General features: G+C 48.4%; 1 protein-coding gene across 4 annotated transcripts; it reads left to right on the top strand.

The window, feature by feature from the left end:
- The first annotated feature begins 6,505 nt into the window (after window positions 1–6,505).
- On the top strand, window positions 6,506–18,882 carry Enc1 (ectodermal-neural cortex 1). Of its 4 annotated transcripts, none has more exons than XM_005356444.3 (3): window positions 6,506–6,950; window positions 10,244–12,057; window positions 16,295–18,882. In XM_005356444.3, the coding sequence occupies exon 2, from the start codon at window positions 10,257–10,259 to the stop codon at window positions 12,024–12,026; it is 1,770 nt and encodes a 589-aa protein (XP_005356501.1). In that variant the 5' UTR covers window positions 6,506–6,950; window positions 10,244–10,256; the 3' UTR covers window positions 12,027–12,057; window positions 16,295–18,882. The 4 variants fall into 4 exon arrangements, with proteins under 4 accessions (XP_005356501.1, XP_005356503.1, XP_005356502.1 ...); XM_005356446.3 differs by lacking the exon at window positions 6,506–6,950 and adding an exon at window positions 7,452–7,716; XM_005356445.3 differs by lacking the exon at window positions 6,506–6,950 and adding an exon at window positions 8,463–8,541.
- Window positions 18,883–19,095: the final 213 nt, after the last annotated feature.

The raw sequence follows: 19,095 nt of genomic DNA, 5'->3' as shown, positions 1-19,095 counted from the left end.
TTCTATCAGGTTCAGTGCAGCACAACTATCTTAAATACCTATTTTTGTAGAGCTAATTTTATATTGAAAATATTTTCTTATGATGCTCAGGGAAATGAATGTATGAATGCCTCTTTATGTTACCCATGTGTGCACATACATACATACATACATACATACATACATACATACATACGTGAGTTGGTATTCTTTCTTGCACTTTTCACCTGACGAGAGTGTAAGACAGTGGTCAACAACTCTCCCTTTTCCAATGATTCATGGTGACTTCAGCATCCTGTCTGAGGGGTGCTGCACCATTGAGTAAAGTCTGTACTCACAGACGTCTATAAAATCATTGAAATGTTCATTCGGAGGTGCAAGGCCTTGGACCACAAAGGTCCCTTCTTCTGGTCCCTTCTTCATGCTGAGACCTGCTCAGAGACTTGGCATCTCGCCCGAGAACCACAGCATCCAGGCCAAACAAAACCTTCATTTTTCACTGCTTGGAACAACGGTCGATTCTTGAATGTAATTACTTAGAACAAATTAGGAGTTTAGTCCAGGAGCCTTGGGGCACTGAAAAGATTATGGAAAACAGGAGGGAAAAACGGTTCAAGATTCCCCGAGGCTGTGTAAGGTCACACCCTACAGACGCCTGGTGCGATTCTGATTGGTACCAGGGAACTCTTATCACACACACCCTGCAAGAGCTTCAGGGCAGGAAACAGGGGCGCCTGTACCCCTTATTTGCTCTCTTTTTAGCTAGGCTACATTTTTCTAAAGGCAGCTAGCTGCTTCATTTTAAAGAATGTGTTTTAAAAATAATTTTCTTTGCACCAGCCTCTCTTTTAAAGGAAGAGAGAAAAGAATAATTTTTCCATCACCTGTTGGTTCCAGTACAAAATAGGAAGACCGCATCAATGAAAGACAAAGGACCGGCAGACCCCGCGGGTTTGAGCTTGTATTGCAGATGCCATTTTCCTTCCTGGTGAGGAAGCCAGGAACCAATAATCAAAGAGAGAGGGAGCACAGCTTAGAGGCAGAGTGAGTTTAGCATGCACAGGGTCCTGAGTCCAATCTCTGGCACCACAACAATAATAATGATAATGATTCCCTTCCCCCGGGATAAGAGAGCACATTTGAGGCATGAAGGTATCCCTTCAATATGAAGCTGTGGGAAGAAGGGACTTCCAGAAGGATTCAAGTCACCCTTGTCTTTACTTAGGAGGCTCACTTGGGAATACGTCAGAGATGACAGAAACACCGTTCTCTGTAAACAGCTTTTTCAATCCACATAAAAACAAGCACAGAGCACTGTTAGCAGGGTCCCATGGCTCATGTCTTACATATGCCTTTATTTATTTAGGCTTTTCTTTCTTTCTTTTTTTTTCCCCGAGACAGGGTTTCTCTGTGTAGCCCTGGCAGTCCTGGAACTAGCTCTGTAGACCAGGCTGGCCTCGAACTCACAGAGAATTGCCTGCCTCTGCCTTCTGGGATGAAAGGTGTGTGCCACCATCATCGGACTGAATATGCCCCAGTTTATTTAACCTGTAAGGCAATGTCCTCCTCTTGTGTTTCAGCTGAGAAAACTGAACTACTATGAATGTACAGTCCTCGCCCCTCAGCACTCACTCCACCAGTAAATGTGCGCACGGGAATTCAACCTGTGTTCTCCAGTTTCTGTCCTCAGCTGCCTAACATCTACACACTGGAACTGAAATGCCGAACGTCATTATCTCCGTGTGGTGGACTACAGTTCTCTTTGTTCCTTTCTGTAGTGTCCGCATTTTTATCATGCATTGCTTTTGTAATCAGAGAAAATGCTTAAAAAAAAAAAAAAAACTGCTTCAAAACCCTGCCCCTACAACCCACGCCAGTCTGTGAAGATCACTGTCTTCTAGGGCTTCGAGAAGAAATACCATAACTAGACTAGATTCGAAATATACTAAGAGTCGACGGCTCAGATGCTCCCCATTGCCCCCCCAAATGTCACTGGAGGCCGGATGAAGTGAGGAAGTCTGAAAGGACGAGGGCCACCAGTAACAACCCCCATAGAAGAGGCCAATAGGAAGAAAGACAACATGTCCCATGAAACTCTCCACTGGAATCCATAAGACAAAAGGTAACCGTGCACGAGCAACTGGAAATCAAAATTAAAAAAACAAGCCACACCATAACTGATTTGACTCACAAAATATAAAATAGCATTGTACTTTAAGACACAACTGGAATGCTAAAATATGACCGAACCAATTTCAACAGTCTCAACATTCTCTCGATTTAGCAAAGTCCTTAGTACAAATACCAATTTCTTAAAGAGAACAAAGCAGATGAAAACACAAACGTAATAACAAGAACAAGACTGCCAACCGAGGCCCCTCATTCTTCCCAGCAAGCCCTGTGATACCGACCTACTGTGTTCTGAGACCTACTGAGCGCTGGCAGCGTTCCTTTCTTGTTAATTATAAGCTCAATTCTCCTTTCTCTTTTTGAAATAAGAGGACGGCTGACAGGGTCTATGGTCTCTCTCCCTAGGTTTGTCAGTAGGCCAAGTGTTGCTGCGGACTGAGCCCTTCCGGTCCTCTTTTGGTAATGAAGAACCGATCCCCGCATTCACTAGTGGCTCTGGTCACCTTCAGGGCCGCCAGTAAGAAAGTACCACCTTGCACAAGTCACATTCCCTCTGCTAGCTGCCTGCCTTAACAGATGACAACAGTAGGCTGCAGAAGCTAAGTCTCATCTGCTCTCCTTCACTGAAGAACCAGGCAGGTGATGTCAGCATCCTGGGTTCCACAGGGCTTGGAGTCCCACTTCAACCTCTCCCCTTGCGGATTCCCTTTCCCTCCTTCCCTTCCAGACCAGAACATAGCATCCCTTGCTAGCTGTGCACTTTCTAGCATGAATTCAACAGGATGGAAAGAAAAGCACAGATCCTGGGTGTTTTTTACTTGTTGGTGTTGCTGTTACCAAATACTTGAAAAGAAGCAAGGTAAGGGGGGGAGAAAAGGTTTATTTGGGCTTACAATTTTAAAACAAAGAAAGCCCACAGTGGGGGAAGGAATAGCGGAGTGTGAGGTGGCTGGTCACAGTGCGTCTCCAGCGAAGCAGGGAAAGATGAGTGTTGGTGGTCAGCTCATTTTCCACCCCCCCATCCCCAATTTATTCAGCCTGAAACCCCAAGCCCACCTTACCTTGCTGTTTACTTTCAGGGTGGGTCTTCCTCAATTGAAACTCTCTGAAAATACCCTCAGAGACGTGCTCTGAGGTGTGTCTCCTAGGTGATTCTAAATCCAGTCACATTGACAGTGAAGACTGGCAATCACACCTTGGGTGGGCATTTGGACCTCTGCCATGTTGACTCTGCTGGGCAAGGTTCTCAAAAGCCCCAGCAGGGAATTCCACAGGAAGAAGGGTTGTGCAGTTGTCCTCACACAGATCAAGGAAGTGAGTCTAAGAATAAAGAGGGCCCTTCTGGAATCCCAGCAGGGGACTTGTCTGACTTTGGGTAAGGCTCAGGGAACCTGCAAGAGGCAGGGTGGCAGCTGCTTGGCCCAGTTTAGTCTAATCCCCTGAGCTGTCCAGTCCCTGGTACCATGATTGTACGGTGTTAATTAAATCATTCTCATTAATTCAGCCCGAGTGTAAATTAGGAACGAATGAAGACAGATTAGGTTTGAAGGCAGCTAATACATTTAACCCCTTGCTGCTGATTTTGCGGCCCTAACACAATAAGGTTGTTAAGGAAGATAACAAGGCCAAAAGCCTTGGGCACAGCTTCCCAACAGCATAAAAAAAACAAAACAAAACAAAAACCCGGAGACCTTGGTTTAGTGTCCCAAGGCCAGGGAAAGACATTTTCCCAGGGGCCTGCAGGACCAGCCAGACGTCCTAAACCAAGTACTGGCTGTTGTACAAAGCAGCCTGGCAACATTTCCTGAGGTGTGACGTCTCAGCTATCGGCTGGGTCTGGTGTGGTTTAGAGCAGTCACAATCCTGAGGAGAGTTTTCTTCCGGTCTGCGTGGAGGCCTCACCTTTGTTTCCTGTGGGTGGAGTGATAAGAATGACTTTTCCCATTGGCCGAGAGGCGCCATAAAAATAACATAGTTTGAGTGTCTATGATCATAAATCCACTAACTTGCAAATCACCCGCAGCCTTGAGAAAGGCATTAGAAGCTGCCCAGCAGCCTGAAGAATTTTCCACACACTGGCTCAAGCAGACCGTTGTTAGTCCGTGGGTCCAGTTTCTGTGGGTCCAGTTTCTTCCAGCGGTTTCCAGTTTGGATAACCTCCCTAAACAAATTCCGCCACCCAGCCTTGCTTATCTTTCAGTAGCAGATGAAGGGATGTATATGGTCAGTTCAGGATTTTCCAGGCTGCTATTTTGTTTTCTTGATTTGAAACACTGGAAGTGGCAACATTAGGCAGAAAAGATACAGCAATGGATAGCAGCAGCGGGACTACCTCTCAGCCCTGCCTCTCTGCAAAGAGAAGGGATCCCTACTGTTTCCTTGGTTGTGGATACTGTAGCTTCCAGGTGGTAGATGCAATAGCAATGATTACCTGTCCTTTGCCAGGTGGCTTCTCCTGGCAAGGTCTCCAGCCAACCAGCTGAGGTATGTGCACACACTACTAAGCAACTTCTAGGTGGCTCTGGGAGAAAGCTGGGCATATTTTGTCAAAAGAGAAAACGTGTTAACTTCTTAATAGACCATTGCCTCACTAGAAGGCATTAACTGTTGGTCCCCTAAACCAACAGATTTATGTTTGACTCAAACCCAGATAGATGAAAACTAAAGAAAGGGGCCAGGAGTTGGTCCTGGTGCCTCTCAAACCCGGCCACACAATACATAAACGTGTTTCTAAAGACCTGCAACAACGACCCGCTTCCACCTCCCTCTTTCAAGGCCTGTCTCTGCTGTGTGCAGTGTTTCCACTTGCTGGGCGCTGTTTTTATTCTCCTCTCCTTGGGCACTAAGTTCTGCTCGCCTGGCTGGCTCGCTGCTGCCCTCAGGGCTCTGCACCTGCTTCTTACCTCGAATCCCTCGAGCTTTTCTGACTTTGTAAAGCAAAATGGAGCCAAGACTCAGCATCAGAAAAAAAAAAATAAAATAAAATAAGAAACAGATTGGAAGAGGCTGTAGTGAGGCTTGCGTGTTAATGCTAAGAAAGGACTTAAGAGGGCACTGTCTTTCTTTGCGATGAGCAAAATTTATCAGCCCGAATATTAGCCAAGAAGTGGAGCTGGGATAAAAAACCGACCGTACTGGTTTTTGCAGTCTGTGGTCTCAGGAAGCGCCATGTGGAGCCTCCTTAGCCGATTTAAACCATTGTTACGCCTGGTGTTTTAAGAAAAAACGCGCGGGGGGGGGGGGCGGGGGGAGTATTAAAGTCTATCTCCTGTGTGGGCCACGATTGAGGGGGTGCAGATCTCTAGCCAGGCAATTCACATCTCCCAAGACTTCTTTTTCCTCACCTGTATAATAAAGGTTTGGACCAATAGTCTATACTGCTCGTCCCTAGACTCTATATTAAATACGGAATAAAAGCCAAAGCAAAGAGGCGTTTTAGCTCCCATCCAAAATACAAACCCTTGGCACAAAAGCCAAGAGTGAGGGTCAGAAACAGTGGTCACCACGTGAATTTCTTCTTTTTGGCTCTCGAGGCTGTGTGTGTGTGTGTGTGTGTGTGTGTGTGTGTTGGGGTTATTTCTTGACTCAACTCCAAACACCACCAACCTACAAAAAAACAGGAAAGGCTAAGTCTCTAAGGTGACTTCTCCCCAAAGGAAGGCGGCGGCGTGGCTGCTTCTTTGAATCTAGCGGCCCCGGCGATTGGTTGCGAAACACGTGGGCCCGCAGAATTGAGCCTGGGTTGCAGCGGCTCCAGCACCGCGTGGGGGCAGAGTCCAGCTTGGGGTGGGGAGGTACGACACCCGGCAAGTGCCTGGAGCTGGAGTCTGGCCCCCTGCCAGCAAGTAACCCCACGTCCCACTTGCGCGACCTGCAGTGTCCCCAGGGTCCAGATTTGGGCTTCTACCCTTGCCCCCGTGGGTAGTAGGTTCTGCCCTGCAGCTGGGATGTCCAGCCCAGTGAGTGGCTATACGCGCCTATGCTGCAGAACCCCAGCTTGGCCCTGGGCCACTAAACTGAGCATCCCATGAACCCCAGCACCACTGAACCCACAGTCCAGGGCTGCTTTCCCCTGCGGGGGCGCTCCCCAAATCCTGAGCTAGCCTTGAATTAGGTTGACCCAAAGAGGCAAAAACCATCGGAGCCCCTCAAACTTATTTTCTTCGCAGTCCCCGGGGGCTGCAGCTACCCGGAGCTGAGCCAAGGCGTCCGCTTTGTCTCCGAGCACTCCCCGCCTCCTCCCCCCGCTTCCTCTCCGGTTAACTCCCCCTACAGCTCTTTCCCCTGCACCACCCGCTCCTGCCTGCTCCGCGGACGCGCCTCCTCCCTCCTCCCCCGGACGAATCTCTTTGCGTACGCGCCCCCTCCCGGGCGGGCGCGCAACTTATAGCCCGGTGCGCGGTGGCCCGGCGCAGTCTGCTCCCGCAGCCTCCGCTCTAGCAGCACAACGGAGGCGCTGCAGAGACCCAGAGCAGACGCCAGGCGGCCGTCCGCACTCACGCCGCAGCTTCGCTCCCTCCCTCCCCCAGCGCACCGCCCGCCTTCCTCCGCCGCGCGGCCGCCGCAGGCTCACTCTCCCCTGGCTAGGCGAGCGCCGGCAGACGCTTGGCCCGGCCGGGGCGCCAGGTCCGCTGCTGCAGATCCGGAGGCCGAGGCGAGCTGCCTGCCAGAACCAACCCGGGAGCCACTACCCCCCGGCGCTATCGCCTCTCCATTGGCACTCCTTTCTCCCTGGTGATCGCCACCTTTTCCTGGGACCGAGACGTCCTCCATTGACTCCCTGCGGGTAACCGAGGCAAGAACCCTAGCCGGCTGTGTGAGGAGTCCAGTCGCCTACTGCTGTAAGTTTCCCCTTGCAGCCCCAGACCTGTTGCGGGCTCCCGGATTTCAGGAGCGGACCGGCCGCGGGGTGTGCTTGCGAACAACGAGCCGGCGCCGGCCACCCTGCTTGCGGCTTAAGCCCAGGAACTGCTCTCAGGGCAGAACTGTCGCCAGAGCAGAATCGTGCTGGGGGAGCGACGTGCCTCCCCTCCGCGGTGTAACGCCCGGGCAAGTCTCAGGGACTGCGAGGAGCCAAGTTGGGGGATAATATCATGCCGGCTCCTTGCAGCCTCCAGACAGCCCAGCGCGTGAGATCGGTTCCCTGTGGTGCACTGTTGTCGGCTCCGGGGACGGTGTGGCCCACGTGCAGACCTCCTCATGGGGGATTTGGTTGCAGCCAAATGAATGAAAACTGGTTCCTGAAAAACTAGTTTCCTCTCCTGCAAGCTTTTGCCTTTTAGAATGACATTATTAATTTCAAAGGCTAGGAATTGGTGGGCGGGGTGGAGATGAAACGGTGAACTTGGACGTGTAATTTGGTGCCGTCCTCAGTGACTTGCCCGGCGTGTTAAATAGCGTTGCAAATGTTGTAGGGGGCTGTGTGGCGAAGGGCTATTTTTGTAAATGTCTTTATAGTGTCCGTTCCATTGTTGTCAATAATATGAGTCCTTGAGGACATCTGCCTGGGCTCTTTTCTCGTGGGATTGAGATCAGGCTTAAAGCCCTGAGAGAGACGGAGGTGCTCAAAGTGTTGGAGGCAGACAGCCAGCCTGCATGTAAGCCACAGTAAGTGAACCGAAGTTACTGAACTAGGAGCCCTTTTGATGTTCACAGTAATAGCAGTCTTTCTCTGCTTTCTTTGTAGACGCGAGTTAAGTATATGTGTGCGTTTTCTTGGCCATTTCCTTAGCGTGCAAGTTTATGTCTCTGGGGGCTTAAAAAATGTTGGGAAGAATGAATGATTAATTTTATGTTGAAGGTATGTTTAGTAACTGTATAAATGACTTCAATGGATATGTTACTGTTTGCATAATTCTAAACCAGAAAGCAAGTTCCTTCCCTCACGCCTCCAAGTCTACCTTTTGTTTTAATCATATATGGTTACAAGATGTGAGATTGTGACAGTGACATGCTTTCCAGTGGGATGGGATCCAAGATGACAGGGTGCACAAGTCCTCCTTGCTTTCTGAGGAGACCTTGAAAACACAGCAGGTAAAAGGGATGCAGGGTCTTGTGGACAAACTGTTTTCTTAAGTGTACACCTGGTTGTGGATGTTGTTTTATGCCACCCTGAATCTCCTGTTAATGGACATGTGCTGCAGCCCAGTGGGATTCCAGCCCAGCGCGAGCACTTAGTTGCTTATATTCCTTTCTTGGCTCTTAGCCAGAGAGGAGGCGGCTTCCTGAGACTAGGCAATCTTTTAGAGGTTTGGGCTTAAAATCTTCCTCAAAATAACTCAAGGCAGAAGGCTTTCATTTAAATAGCATCCATACTGGTAAAGCATGCGGGTTTCAAGTGCGTGGATTCTTAGAGGATTCCTCCCTTGGCCATTCTTCAGAACTTTTTTACAGTGACTCAAGATGGACAGGAAGATAGAGCCTTAGCTTGAGGTAGGGGGCAATTAGTCTTTCTTTACCACCTTCCTATCCACTGGAAATTTCTGGGTGCTATGCCTAGACTTTGTAACACTGGAGCTTTGTAACTCTGAAGCTAAGTTGGTTCTCCTTGGCTTTGTTTACCTATCCTGAGAAGTAACATTCCCAAACCAGAGGAAAACAAGTTACATTACCTAAAGATAAGGGCCCCAAGGGTCAAAGGCATGTCAGACACCTACCTTTGTTATTTTTTGTGCCAGCGTTTCCAGCTGGGGGGGGGGGGGAGGAATTGCAGTTCTAGCTCATGAATCTGGTAAGTCATTTACATTTATTCATAATTCCTGGAGTATAAATTAAAAAATTAATATCTGGTTGACTGGAGGGAAAACAATCGGTTTCAGCTGTGCTGTAAATTCTGGCTGTTTGCATCAGAAAAGATACTGTAGCCAAGTGCATATACCCTCCTGGCATAAACAACCTCCCCTGGAATCCCCAGGGGGCAGGTACTTAAGGCTTTATACTCTCTTTAAAGCGGTTGAGTGGTACTGTCAGAAACAGGAGTTAATTCCAGTTTTCCAGATGGACGGTGGACATTTTCTAAATTATTGCTAACTAGTTTTCTTTTACAGCAGATACCTAAAAAGATAGCATTCAATTCCACTGATGCTAATTTTGATACCTAGGGAAGCGCTGCGGTTGGCCTTACACGAACAATGGTTAAAATAACACACATGGGCGCAATGAATGTCACACATGCTCAGTCCACCCCTGTGTGCTTTTGAATTTACATAAAGCGGTGTTTGCAGTTTGAGCTCCCAATATGCAGGTGCAGCATTTGCAGGTACCTAACTGCCCTGGTGATGGAGTGTTTAGTCAAAGGGGGTGGATGCATCCTTTGTTCTTGTGAGGGCTTTCGGCTTTCTAAGGATTGGTATAGAGCAGGAAGAACAGAAAAACAGCATGAGCTGCCAACTCAGAATATTCTTCCTTTCATGTGCCAAAGTGTCATTCTGGAATCTGTCCAGGTTCAGAAAGGTGGGTGGTAATTGTGGCCAGAATCTCTCCTGTGCTTTCACTGAGGTCTACTGATCAATGTATGGAAATATTTACATTCTGGTGCACTTAGAGCTGTCTATTTAACCTTTGCATAAAGGTCTGACCGCTTCAGGAGTTGGGTATATATATATGTATATATATATACAGAGTTTAGATCTTACCAAAGGAATTCTTAATAGAATTTCTAATTAGTAGGTGTTTTACACATGACTTTATGCTGCATAGGGCATTAAAGCCGGTGCCCAGATGTTCTTGGCATTATGAGAGCGGGAAGCTTGGCATTTTAAGCAGCCTGTAGTGAATCAGCTGGCCTGGCCCTGGGAACCGAGAGAATGAGAGAATGAGACGGGCTTCCCTCGGCTTCTGCTGACTTCCATTCTGGCAGTCAGGTTTTCCAAGATAAACCTGCTTTTAAGCCATGCCCCCTACCCCACCAACAACCTGGTACGGTTCACATAGCTCAACAGTACCACAAGGAATGGTTTTTCTCCCAGGCAGTTCTCTTTGGCTTTGTTCTAGAGTGGTCATCCCCTCCTCCGAGCAGTAGGTAGCAGGACTAACAAGGCTCTTGTTTTCTTTGTCTAAGTGATTGTTGCTTTTGTGCTACTGCTGGGAACATCAAGAGCTTCCCGTTCAATGGTTTTGTTTTGTTTTCTTTCAGGAGTTGAAACAAAATGTCAGTCAGCGTGCATGAGAACCGCAAGTCCAGGGCCAGCAGCGGCTCCATCAATATCTACCTGTTTCATAAGTCTTCCTATGCAGACAGTGTCCTCACTCACTTGAACCTTCTGCGACAGCAGCGGCTCTTCACGGACGTCCTTCTCCATGCAGGAAACAGGACCTTCCCTTGCCACCGGGCAGTGCTGGCTGCGTGCAGCCGCTACTTTGAAGCCATGTTCAGTGGTGGCCTGAAAGAGAGCCAGGACAGCGAAGTCAACTTCGACAATTCCATTCACCCAGAAGTCTTAGAGCTGCTTCTCGACTATGCATACTCTTCCCGGGTCATCATCAATGAAGAAAATGCCGAGTCGCTCCTGGAAGCTGGCGACATGCTGGAGTTCCAGGACATCCGAGACGCATGTGCAGAATTTCTGGAAAAGAACCTGCATCCCACCAACTGCCTGGGTATGCTGCTGCTGTCCGATGCCCACCAGTGCACCAAGCTGTATGAACTCTCCTGGAGAATGTGTCTCAGCAATTTCCAGACCATCCGGAAGAACGAAGATTTCCTCCAGCTGCCCCAGGACATGGTTGTGCAGCTCCTGTCCAGTGAAGAGCTGGAGACGGAAGACGAAAGGCTTGTGTATGAGTCTGCCATGAACTGGATTAGCTATGACCTGAAGAAGCGCTACTGCTACCTCCCTGAACTGTTGCAGACCGTGAGGCTGGCCCTCCTTCCTGCCATCTATCTCATGGAGAACGTAGCCATGGAGGAACTCATCACCAAGCAGAGGAAGAGTAAGGAGATTGTGGAAGAGGCCATCCGGTGCAAGCTGAAAATCTTGCAGAACGATGGCGTGGTGACCAGCCTCTGTGCCCGCCCTCGGAAAACCGGCCACGCCCTCTTCCTCCTAGGAGGACAGACTTTCATGTGTGACAAACTGTACTTGGTAGACCAGAAGGCTAAAGAAATCATTCCCAAGGCCGACATCCCCAGCCCGAGGAAAGAGTTCAGTGCGTGCGCAATTGGCTGCAAAGTGTACATTACCGGGGGACGGGGATCCGAAAATGGAGTCTCAAAAGATGTCTGGGTTTATGATACCCTGCACGAGGAGTGGTCCAAGGCTGCCCCCATGCTGGTGGCCAGGTTCGGTCATGGGTCTGCTGAACTTAAGCACTGCCTGTATGTGGTTGGTGGGCACACGGCTGCCACTGGCTGCCTCCCAGCCTCCCCCTCAGTCTCTCTAAAGCAAGTAGAACATTACGACCCCACGACCAACAAATGGACCATGGTTGCCCCGCTCCGAGAAGGCGTCAGCAATGCTGCTGTCGTGAGCGCCAAACTCAAGCTGTTTGCTTTTGGAGGTACCAGCGTAAGTCATGACAAGCTCCCCAAAGTTCAGTGTTACGATCAGTGTGAGAACAGGTGGACGGTACCGGCCACCTGTCCCCAGCCCTGGCGTTACACAGCGGCAGCTGTGCTGGGGAACCAGATCTTTATTATGGGCGGCGATACAGAGTTCTCTGCCTGCTCTGCTTACAAATTCAATAGTGAGACTTACCAGTGGACTAAGGTGGGCGATGTGACAGCCAAGCGCATGAGCTGCCATGCCGTGGCCTCCGGGAACAAGCTGTATGTGGTGGGAGGCTACTTCGGCATCCAGCGCTGCAAGACTTTGGACTGTTACGATCCGACTTTAGATGTGTGGAATAGCATAACCACTGTCCCGTACTCCCTGATCCCCACCGCGTTCGTCAGCACCTGGAAACATCTGCCTTCTTAACGCACAGCGTCCTAGAGGAAGCACGCATGAGGTAAGAAAGCGCAGACAGAAGTGTGCGTTTCAGCAGGGTAGCCTGAATTCAGAGCATGGGGAATGAGAGGTGCTGCTCTTTTCCTATGCTAAGTTGCAAGGAACCGAAAGCAAAAGGTTTTGCGCTCCTACAGTATACCTGCCCGTGTTGGCCATCACTGCAACCCCCTGTCGACAGAAACCAGAGGCTCCCAGCCATCACGGAGCCTCAGAATCTCCCAAAGAGATTTTCAGAAGCTACCCCCATTCTAGAGACATTGTTTGGTTTGGTCCAGGTGGAATCCAAGCCTCGGTGCTTTAAATGATTTACTTATTTTTATTTTAAATGTGTTGGTGTTTTGCCTGCCTGCATGTCTGTGTGAGGGTGTCCCCTGGAGCTGGAACTACAGACAGTTGTGAGCTGTCGTGTGAGTGCTGGGAATCGAACCCAGGTCGCCTGGAAGAGCAACCAGTGCTCTTAATGGCTGATCCATCTCTCCAGCCCGCATCATTCCTTTAAAGTTTTCCAGTAGAATCTGACCAGATTGGGAATCCCAGACGTCCATTAGTAATTCCAGTCAGTGGCTGCTCAATAACGCACTGTGTTCCTAGAACAGGACCCTGTGTCTCACTCGGGCATCTTTGTGATGCTCAGAACAAGCCCTGGATGCTATTACTAACCTCCCTAGGCAGGTGAACAAACTGCCTATGGAGTCTTAACTAATAAACTGCCCGGTGTCATAGACCTCAGCAGGTAGTCAGGCTAGTCAAGAAATCCCCTGGGGTAGTCTGACTCCAGAGAACAAACCCTTGAGTATATAATCAAGATGCTACCCGATAAACTTCAGACCTTTCTGTACTTAATAGACTTTTAAAAATACTGCTTCAAGTGTTTACTATTTTATCGACTCCAAAATTGTGTATTCGCTTATTTAAAACGCCCCCTCCCCAGGACACCTATCTCTTGAGAGCACTGTTAACTTGGGAGAATGGTCTGGGTTGTTTTCACGAAAGGTGGAGTTTTCTGTAGATAGTCAGCCCCCTAAGCCTCCCCACCTGCATGCTCTCAGACTCATTCAGTCCACCTGGCCCTATTGCGGGGCCCAACAAGAGCTGCAGCCTGTGGCATCTATATGTGAGCGTGCAGTGGTTGTCTTGTGTACATAGGGCCTGTTACACTCGGCTCCAATAATGAGTCAGCCTACACGGTTCGGTGTCACTGCGGCTGCTTGGCTCCTGTGATGCATCCTCAGGACCAACCCAGGAATTGCCTCAGCTTATGTGTGTGCCTTAGTTGGTTCTATTGCTGTTAGAAATACCAAGACCAAAAGCAAATTGGGGAGGAGCGAGAGGGCTTCTTTCATCTTTACATGTTATTATGAGGTCACAGGCCCTCCCTGAGGGAAGTCAAGGCTAGAACACCCGCCAAGGCAGTAAACCCAAAGGCAGGGCTTGAAGCAGAGGCCACGGAGGAGTTTTTAACTGGCTTGCTCCCTTAGCTTGCTTAGCCTGCTTTCACCCCCAGGACCACTTAAGAGGTAGTACCACCTTCAGTGACCCTCCCACTTCGTTCATTAATCCGGGCAAGCCTGTGGGTGGCATTAATGGAGGTCCCCACCTCTCAAATGACTTCAGCTTTTGTCACGTTGACAAAACAATAACAACAACAACAACAAAAAGAAACCTAACCAAAACTTGCTTAACAGAGGGCACTCGGGACATGCCACTTTGTTTGGGTGATTCCTGGGCTCACTACTGAATGTAAGGAGAAAAAAATAATGCCACCGTGGAGGAACCGCGTACAAAGTCATTACCAGAGAACTTTTGGCCCTGCTTTTCTTAGGGTGTCACACACCTGTAAAGGGGCTTTTGAAAGGAAAAGCGGGACCTCAGAGTGGTTGTAAGATCAACCGAGGGGGTTCGTCTTATTCCCCTTCCTTTCCCCACCTTTCGGTTTTCGAGTCAGGGCATGTCTGTCTGTCTGTCCTGGAACTCGCTCTCTAGACCAGGCTGGCTTCAAACTCAACAGAGATCCACCTGCCTCTGCCTCCCGAGTGCTGGGATTAAAGGCCACTACGGCCTGGCTTCTTTCCCCACCTTTAATAGCTCACTGATAAGCACTGAAACTGGTCTCTTTCACATCTCATCATCGTTGTCAACCCTTGGCTGTCTCCTCCAGCCTGTCCCAGCCAGCAAGGCCGTGTTCCCTGGGCTTGAGATTCCTGCAGAGGAGCAGAACCCTCCTGTGAGGAGCCATCTATCCCCACAGCAGCCCACACCAAACTGGTTTGTGCAGCCTCGCTGGCATCTCAGTAAATCCAGAATAAACAAACGTTCTGCAAGTGGTTATTTCGTTTGCGATACGGTTGCATGACTCAACTCTCAAGCACATCTGAAGAACCTCCTAGGCAAAAAGCGCTAATTAACAGACTCAGAATTAGGAGCTAGTTCAGAACTGACTGTATGTGCAGTAGACCTGGAAAAATTGCCGGGGATGGTGGGAGAATGGGAAGCAAGGGATTGCAGGCGAGGCAAGCGGAGGAGGGGGCCCAGTGTCCTTACATCGTTAGATGTCTGGCCTTATGCCTACTTTTTTGTTACGTGAGTGATTTTAACCACGGTGTCGAGAAAACACCGCAATCCAGAAAGGTGGGTGTTGAAAACAGCCTGGTCTAGCCCCAACACCAGTCAATATTACAGGCTTTTCTTATAGTTAAGACCTTGCTCTGATCTGGCCGGAGTTCAGTCTGTATGTCCTGGGGACATTCCGTTCCTTTGATTATCAGCTGTTTGTCATTTCTGTTCAGTTCGGGTTCCCTTTTCCAGCCCAGAGTGAATGCGTTAAAGTATTTGAACTAATCGCTTGCTTCCGGTCCCTGGGAAACAGAGCAAACAGTGCTCTGTGAGTTAACACGTGAAACAGCAGCCTCCACCCTTGGTACCCTGGGCAGGAGAGCCAAGCACATAAAACCTAAACATGACAGACAGCTCACTGCTCTTAAAGGGTGACGTGAACCCCTAATCAAAGCTGCGCTTTCAGTTTCCAGTGGGGAGAATGATGGCTTAAATTACTGAAGTTTACTATACACAAGATGGGAGTTACAAACGCTTACAGGTGGGGGGAATGAGAGTCAGACCCCCTCCTTTGCGTGTCAGCACAGGCCTCCAGCCTGAGTCCTGATTTCCAAAGCTGGTGTGAGATGAGAACCCTTCTAGTCAGAAAACCTATCCACCAAGGAGATTTTAACTGTCTCCTGCTGCCCAGACAAAAAAAAATTCTTATTTTCTTGTAATTTTTTGTGGTGTCTTATGGTCACTGCCTGACAGGATGTGGAATTTCGTTCGCTTTGTTTCTGCTTTGCGAATTTTTCCCCTCTTAATTTCTGTGCAAGTGTGCCGTGTCTTGAGATGTTCCATATTCTTTTGGTACATTCTTTTGACCTAATGTGGATATACAGGTTGCAGGGAGGCGGGGCTCAGGGATGACACCGAGGGCTAAGGAATGTCTTGAAGGCTTGAATCACTGTTAGACCACAGCCAAAAGAAACAACTAGGAACTGACTCACATCTCTGAAGACACACAAGCCAGAGAGAATTTGCCATTAATGAGTGGTCCTGCCAAAACTCCCTTTGTCTGTGCTTGTAGCTGGAGCCCCAGTGAGTGGCAAGGATGCATTTTTAACCGCCTTCAAGCTCTGCAAAGTCTAACTTGGATTCTTTATGATCGGTGGGCTTAGGGGGCTCATCTTCCTCCCTCGATGGCCCAGAGACTCTTATCACAGTAGGCTCCCTTTCCAAGCATTGAAAGCAGAAGACGGTCATATGTAGGCTTGACTTTGAACATTCTCACGTTTAAGAAAGACACCATTGTTTTTTTAATGCTTTTTAAATTATTAATTTATTTTTAATCTTATGTACATTGGTGTTTTGCCTGCGTGTGCCTGTGAGTGAGGGTGTCAGACCCCCTAGAACTGGAGCTGCCATGTGGGTGCTGGGAATTGAACCCAGGTCCTCTGGAAGAACAGCCAGCGTTCCAGCCATCTCTCCAGCCTTGGACACCATTGTTTTGTGGGCTATCCATCGTCGTGGTTACCAACCTGCCAAGCGTGCACATTTTCTGTTGGACTTGTAATTCCCATCTTCGGGCATGCTATTGCTCAGCTTAGCCCTGAGTCTGAATCGTGTGCCAATGAACAAATGTCTTAAACCATGACGTATCACAAATCGTTCAAACCTTTGTGTTTTGTGTTTTGTTGTAGCTCACTCTGGACGCATGGTGAGATGATGTGAGGTTTCTGCTTTGGAGAAGCCCGAGTTTTAATGAAGAGAAAGAAAAACAGGAGAAGTTGCTACAAGACTCCTCGAATACCATCGGCTGCACCTTGTGAACGCTCTTTTAAGTGGACATGAAGGAAGGGGTAGGGGGGTGGGATTTTTTTTTTTTCAATGCAAGTAGCACATGGTTTAAATATGAATGACAGAACTTGTGATCTAGTCCTTGTCTGGTAATTGTGGATTAATGTCAGCGTTAATCAGCCCCTCAAAGGGAGAGAAAAGCTGGGCTTTTCCCTTGCTGTAGCTCATTCAGCATTTGATTTCCATGGCCCCACCATTTATGTGCAAGATTTGAAATGGTTGTCAGCTTCCTCTGAGGACCGGTCTTGAAGCCTCCGTGCCAGCTGCTGCTGGAGATGCAAAGGCAAGCATGGGTCAGGAGGGAAGCTGGCCTGGCTGACTGAAGAATGGGAACCCCAGGACTTTCCACTCATCTCAAAAGGGGTTACGGTCCCCCCAGGAATGCCTCTGAACAATGGGGACATTGTTGGTAGCCGTTTGGTAGATGCTCCTCGCTATTTATAGGTGACTTTAACCCTTCTCTTGGCTGTTAAGAAATGTGTTGTAGATTTAGCTATTTATTGTTTGCGGCCTGCATGCTGGAACAGAGCTTCCGTTGTCTTCACGTGGATGGGCGTGTGTGGATGGTCGTATGTTTTGCACATTTTGTGGTTTTTGATGTGCTTTGCTGCACAAAAAGAAAAAAGAAAAAAAACTTTGGGGCTGTAATTTGGAGGATAAGTAGAGGATGGGTGGGGGGAGGGGTGCATTTTTGAAATGTCGGGACAGAGACAGATTCCGAGATGGAAACTCAAATTACATCCCAGAGACAGAGAAACCACAAAGTCACCGTAACTAGACCACCCTTTACTGAGGTTTCAAGGTCACACTGGTGGCCGGTCTCACAAGAGCAGGATATGGTCTGTCCTCCTTCCTCCTGTCTGATTTACCCGACTTTGATCTTGGCTGCTGACACTTGGAAAGGACCAAATTACTTTATAGTATTGCCCCCCATTTGTGTGCTACCCTGAAACCCTGGGGAGAGTCTGCAGACCAGTTCTGTATATAGGGCACAGGTGAAGACAATGCCCAAAGTTTGTTTATTTATTTATCTATTTATTTACTCTAGGTGAATAACAACACCAGTGGGGAACAAACTAAAGTGTATCGGATGTAAATAAACTCACTGACCACGTTGCTTCGCCTATGCTGGGCTCTTGGACATTGATTTACAAAGTACTCTTATTTTCCCAGAAAAACGTCCAGTTTGATACAATGTACGCTTTGGTGTTCATCCTTGGATACTTAGGTACATAGAAGTGATGTTTGGTCACACAGTACCAAGGAGTGTAAAGGGTGGCCTGTGGAGAGGTCTTCCACTTCTTTTGGGATCACTTGTGAATACATCCTGTGCTCCTCCAAATGCTTGTTTACTAAATGTGCAGTGGTAGGTATTAGTGCTAGACTGCCCTGGGCCCTTCTCCAGGTGTCTGGGGAAGAGCAGAACTTGCAACTAACTCTGCCTGTTTTGATCCCTATTCCTCACAGTGCTGTATTTAAAAAAAAAAAAAAAAAAATTAGGATTTAAGACAGATAACTGCCTTTACATTGTGAGTGTTTGCCTTGTCTAATGACAGATAATTCCATAACATTTCTCCCCACCTTAGTACTTTAGGCTAATTGTACACGTCTGTCTGTGCCATGAGTAAGTGGACTGCATAGGACCAAAATAAAACAAACGAGCCGTCAGAATGAGAGCTTCGCAGACCATTCCGGCATCAGTTCCTGGTCCCCGGATGTGTTCTAAGCAGTGTAAGTGTCTGATTGAACCCTGGTGGCATGGTCAGTGTCCGGCCTGTAGCTGTCCCAGCTCCCTAGTTTACGATGCAAATCTGTCTCAAGATCTGTGCGTTGCTGCTGCTTCTGAGAGTTGGGAGGATTTTCTGCAGCTGTTTCAAAGTTGTGGCCCGTCCTTGAGTCTTCTGTTAATTACTGTGTGAGCCAGAGGAAGCTACACCGCAAGGGTGGGCCCCCACTGGCAGGGGAAACTCTTCTAGACTCCCGCTCTTTTAATTGATGTAGGCCTTTGGGCTTGCTACTTGACCGTTCTCACCCTGTGAAACGTCCCCCACTTTGAAGCAAATACAATTCACAGCGCAGTACACACAAAAACCCTGGCGCAAGACAGGGGAGGTTCTTCTTAGTTTGTGAGCTGGTTGCCGCAGAAACGGATAACAAAGGGCGGCCTTCCACTTCTGGTATAATGGTGGAGCCCCTTTTCTCAGGCTTGACACCTGTCTGAATAAGAGTGATTAGAGCCGCATAATATCCCTCTTTTGGCTGTTGAAAATGTGGTTCACGTACCAAACTCTGTAGAAGTTAGGAAAATGTTCGTGTTTGTGTGTTCTTGTTTGCTACTACTACGTTTTTTTTTTTTGAGGTTTTGTAAAACTTATTTTTTTTTCACGATGTGAAACTGAAGGTCAATAAATTATTAGAGATTTTCTCTTCATTCTGTGTGTGAGTTTTTATTTGACAGCAGTATAATTTTAAACACTGGAGATGTGCTTTCTCATTTACTCAAAACAAAGGGCGTTTCCAGGGTTTTCTGAATGTTTCGTTCACCATTCAGCACCTGTGTTTATGAGAGTAGTTTTACACATGAGAATCCCCTCTCTGTCTTTCTGTCTGTCTGTCTCTCTCTGCTTCTCTCAGCCTAACCCTA

Source organism: Microtus ochrogaster, chromosome 19 (genome assembly GCF_000317375.1).
Source record: "Microtus ochrogaster isolate Prairie Vole_2 chromosome 19, MicOch1.0, whole genome shotgun sequence".
Taxonomy (NCBI): domain Eukaryota; kingdom Metazoa; phylum Chordata; class Mammalia; order Rodentia; family Cricetidae; genus Microtus; species Microtus ochrogaster.
The sequence above is the reverse complement of the archived record's forward strand: the minus strand, read 5'-3'. Positions and strand labels throughout refer to the sequence as shown.

Bases quoted from the DNA above. Each gene is read 5' to 3' on its own strand.
- Enc1 (XM_005356444.3), top strand. From the start codon at position 10,257: ATGTCAGTCAGCGTGCATGAGAACCGCAAGTCCAGGGCCAGCAGCGGC.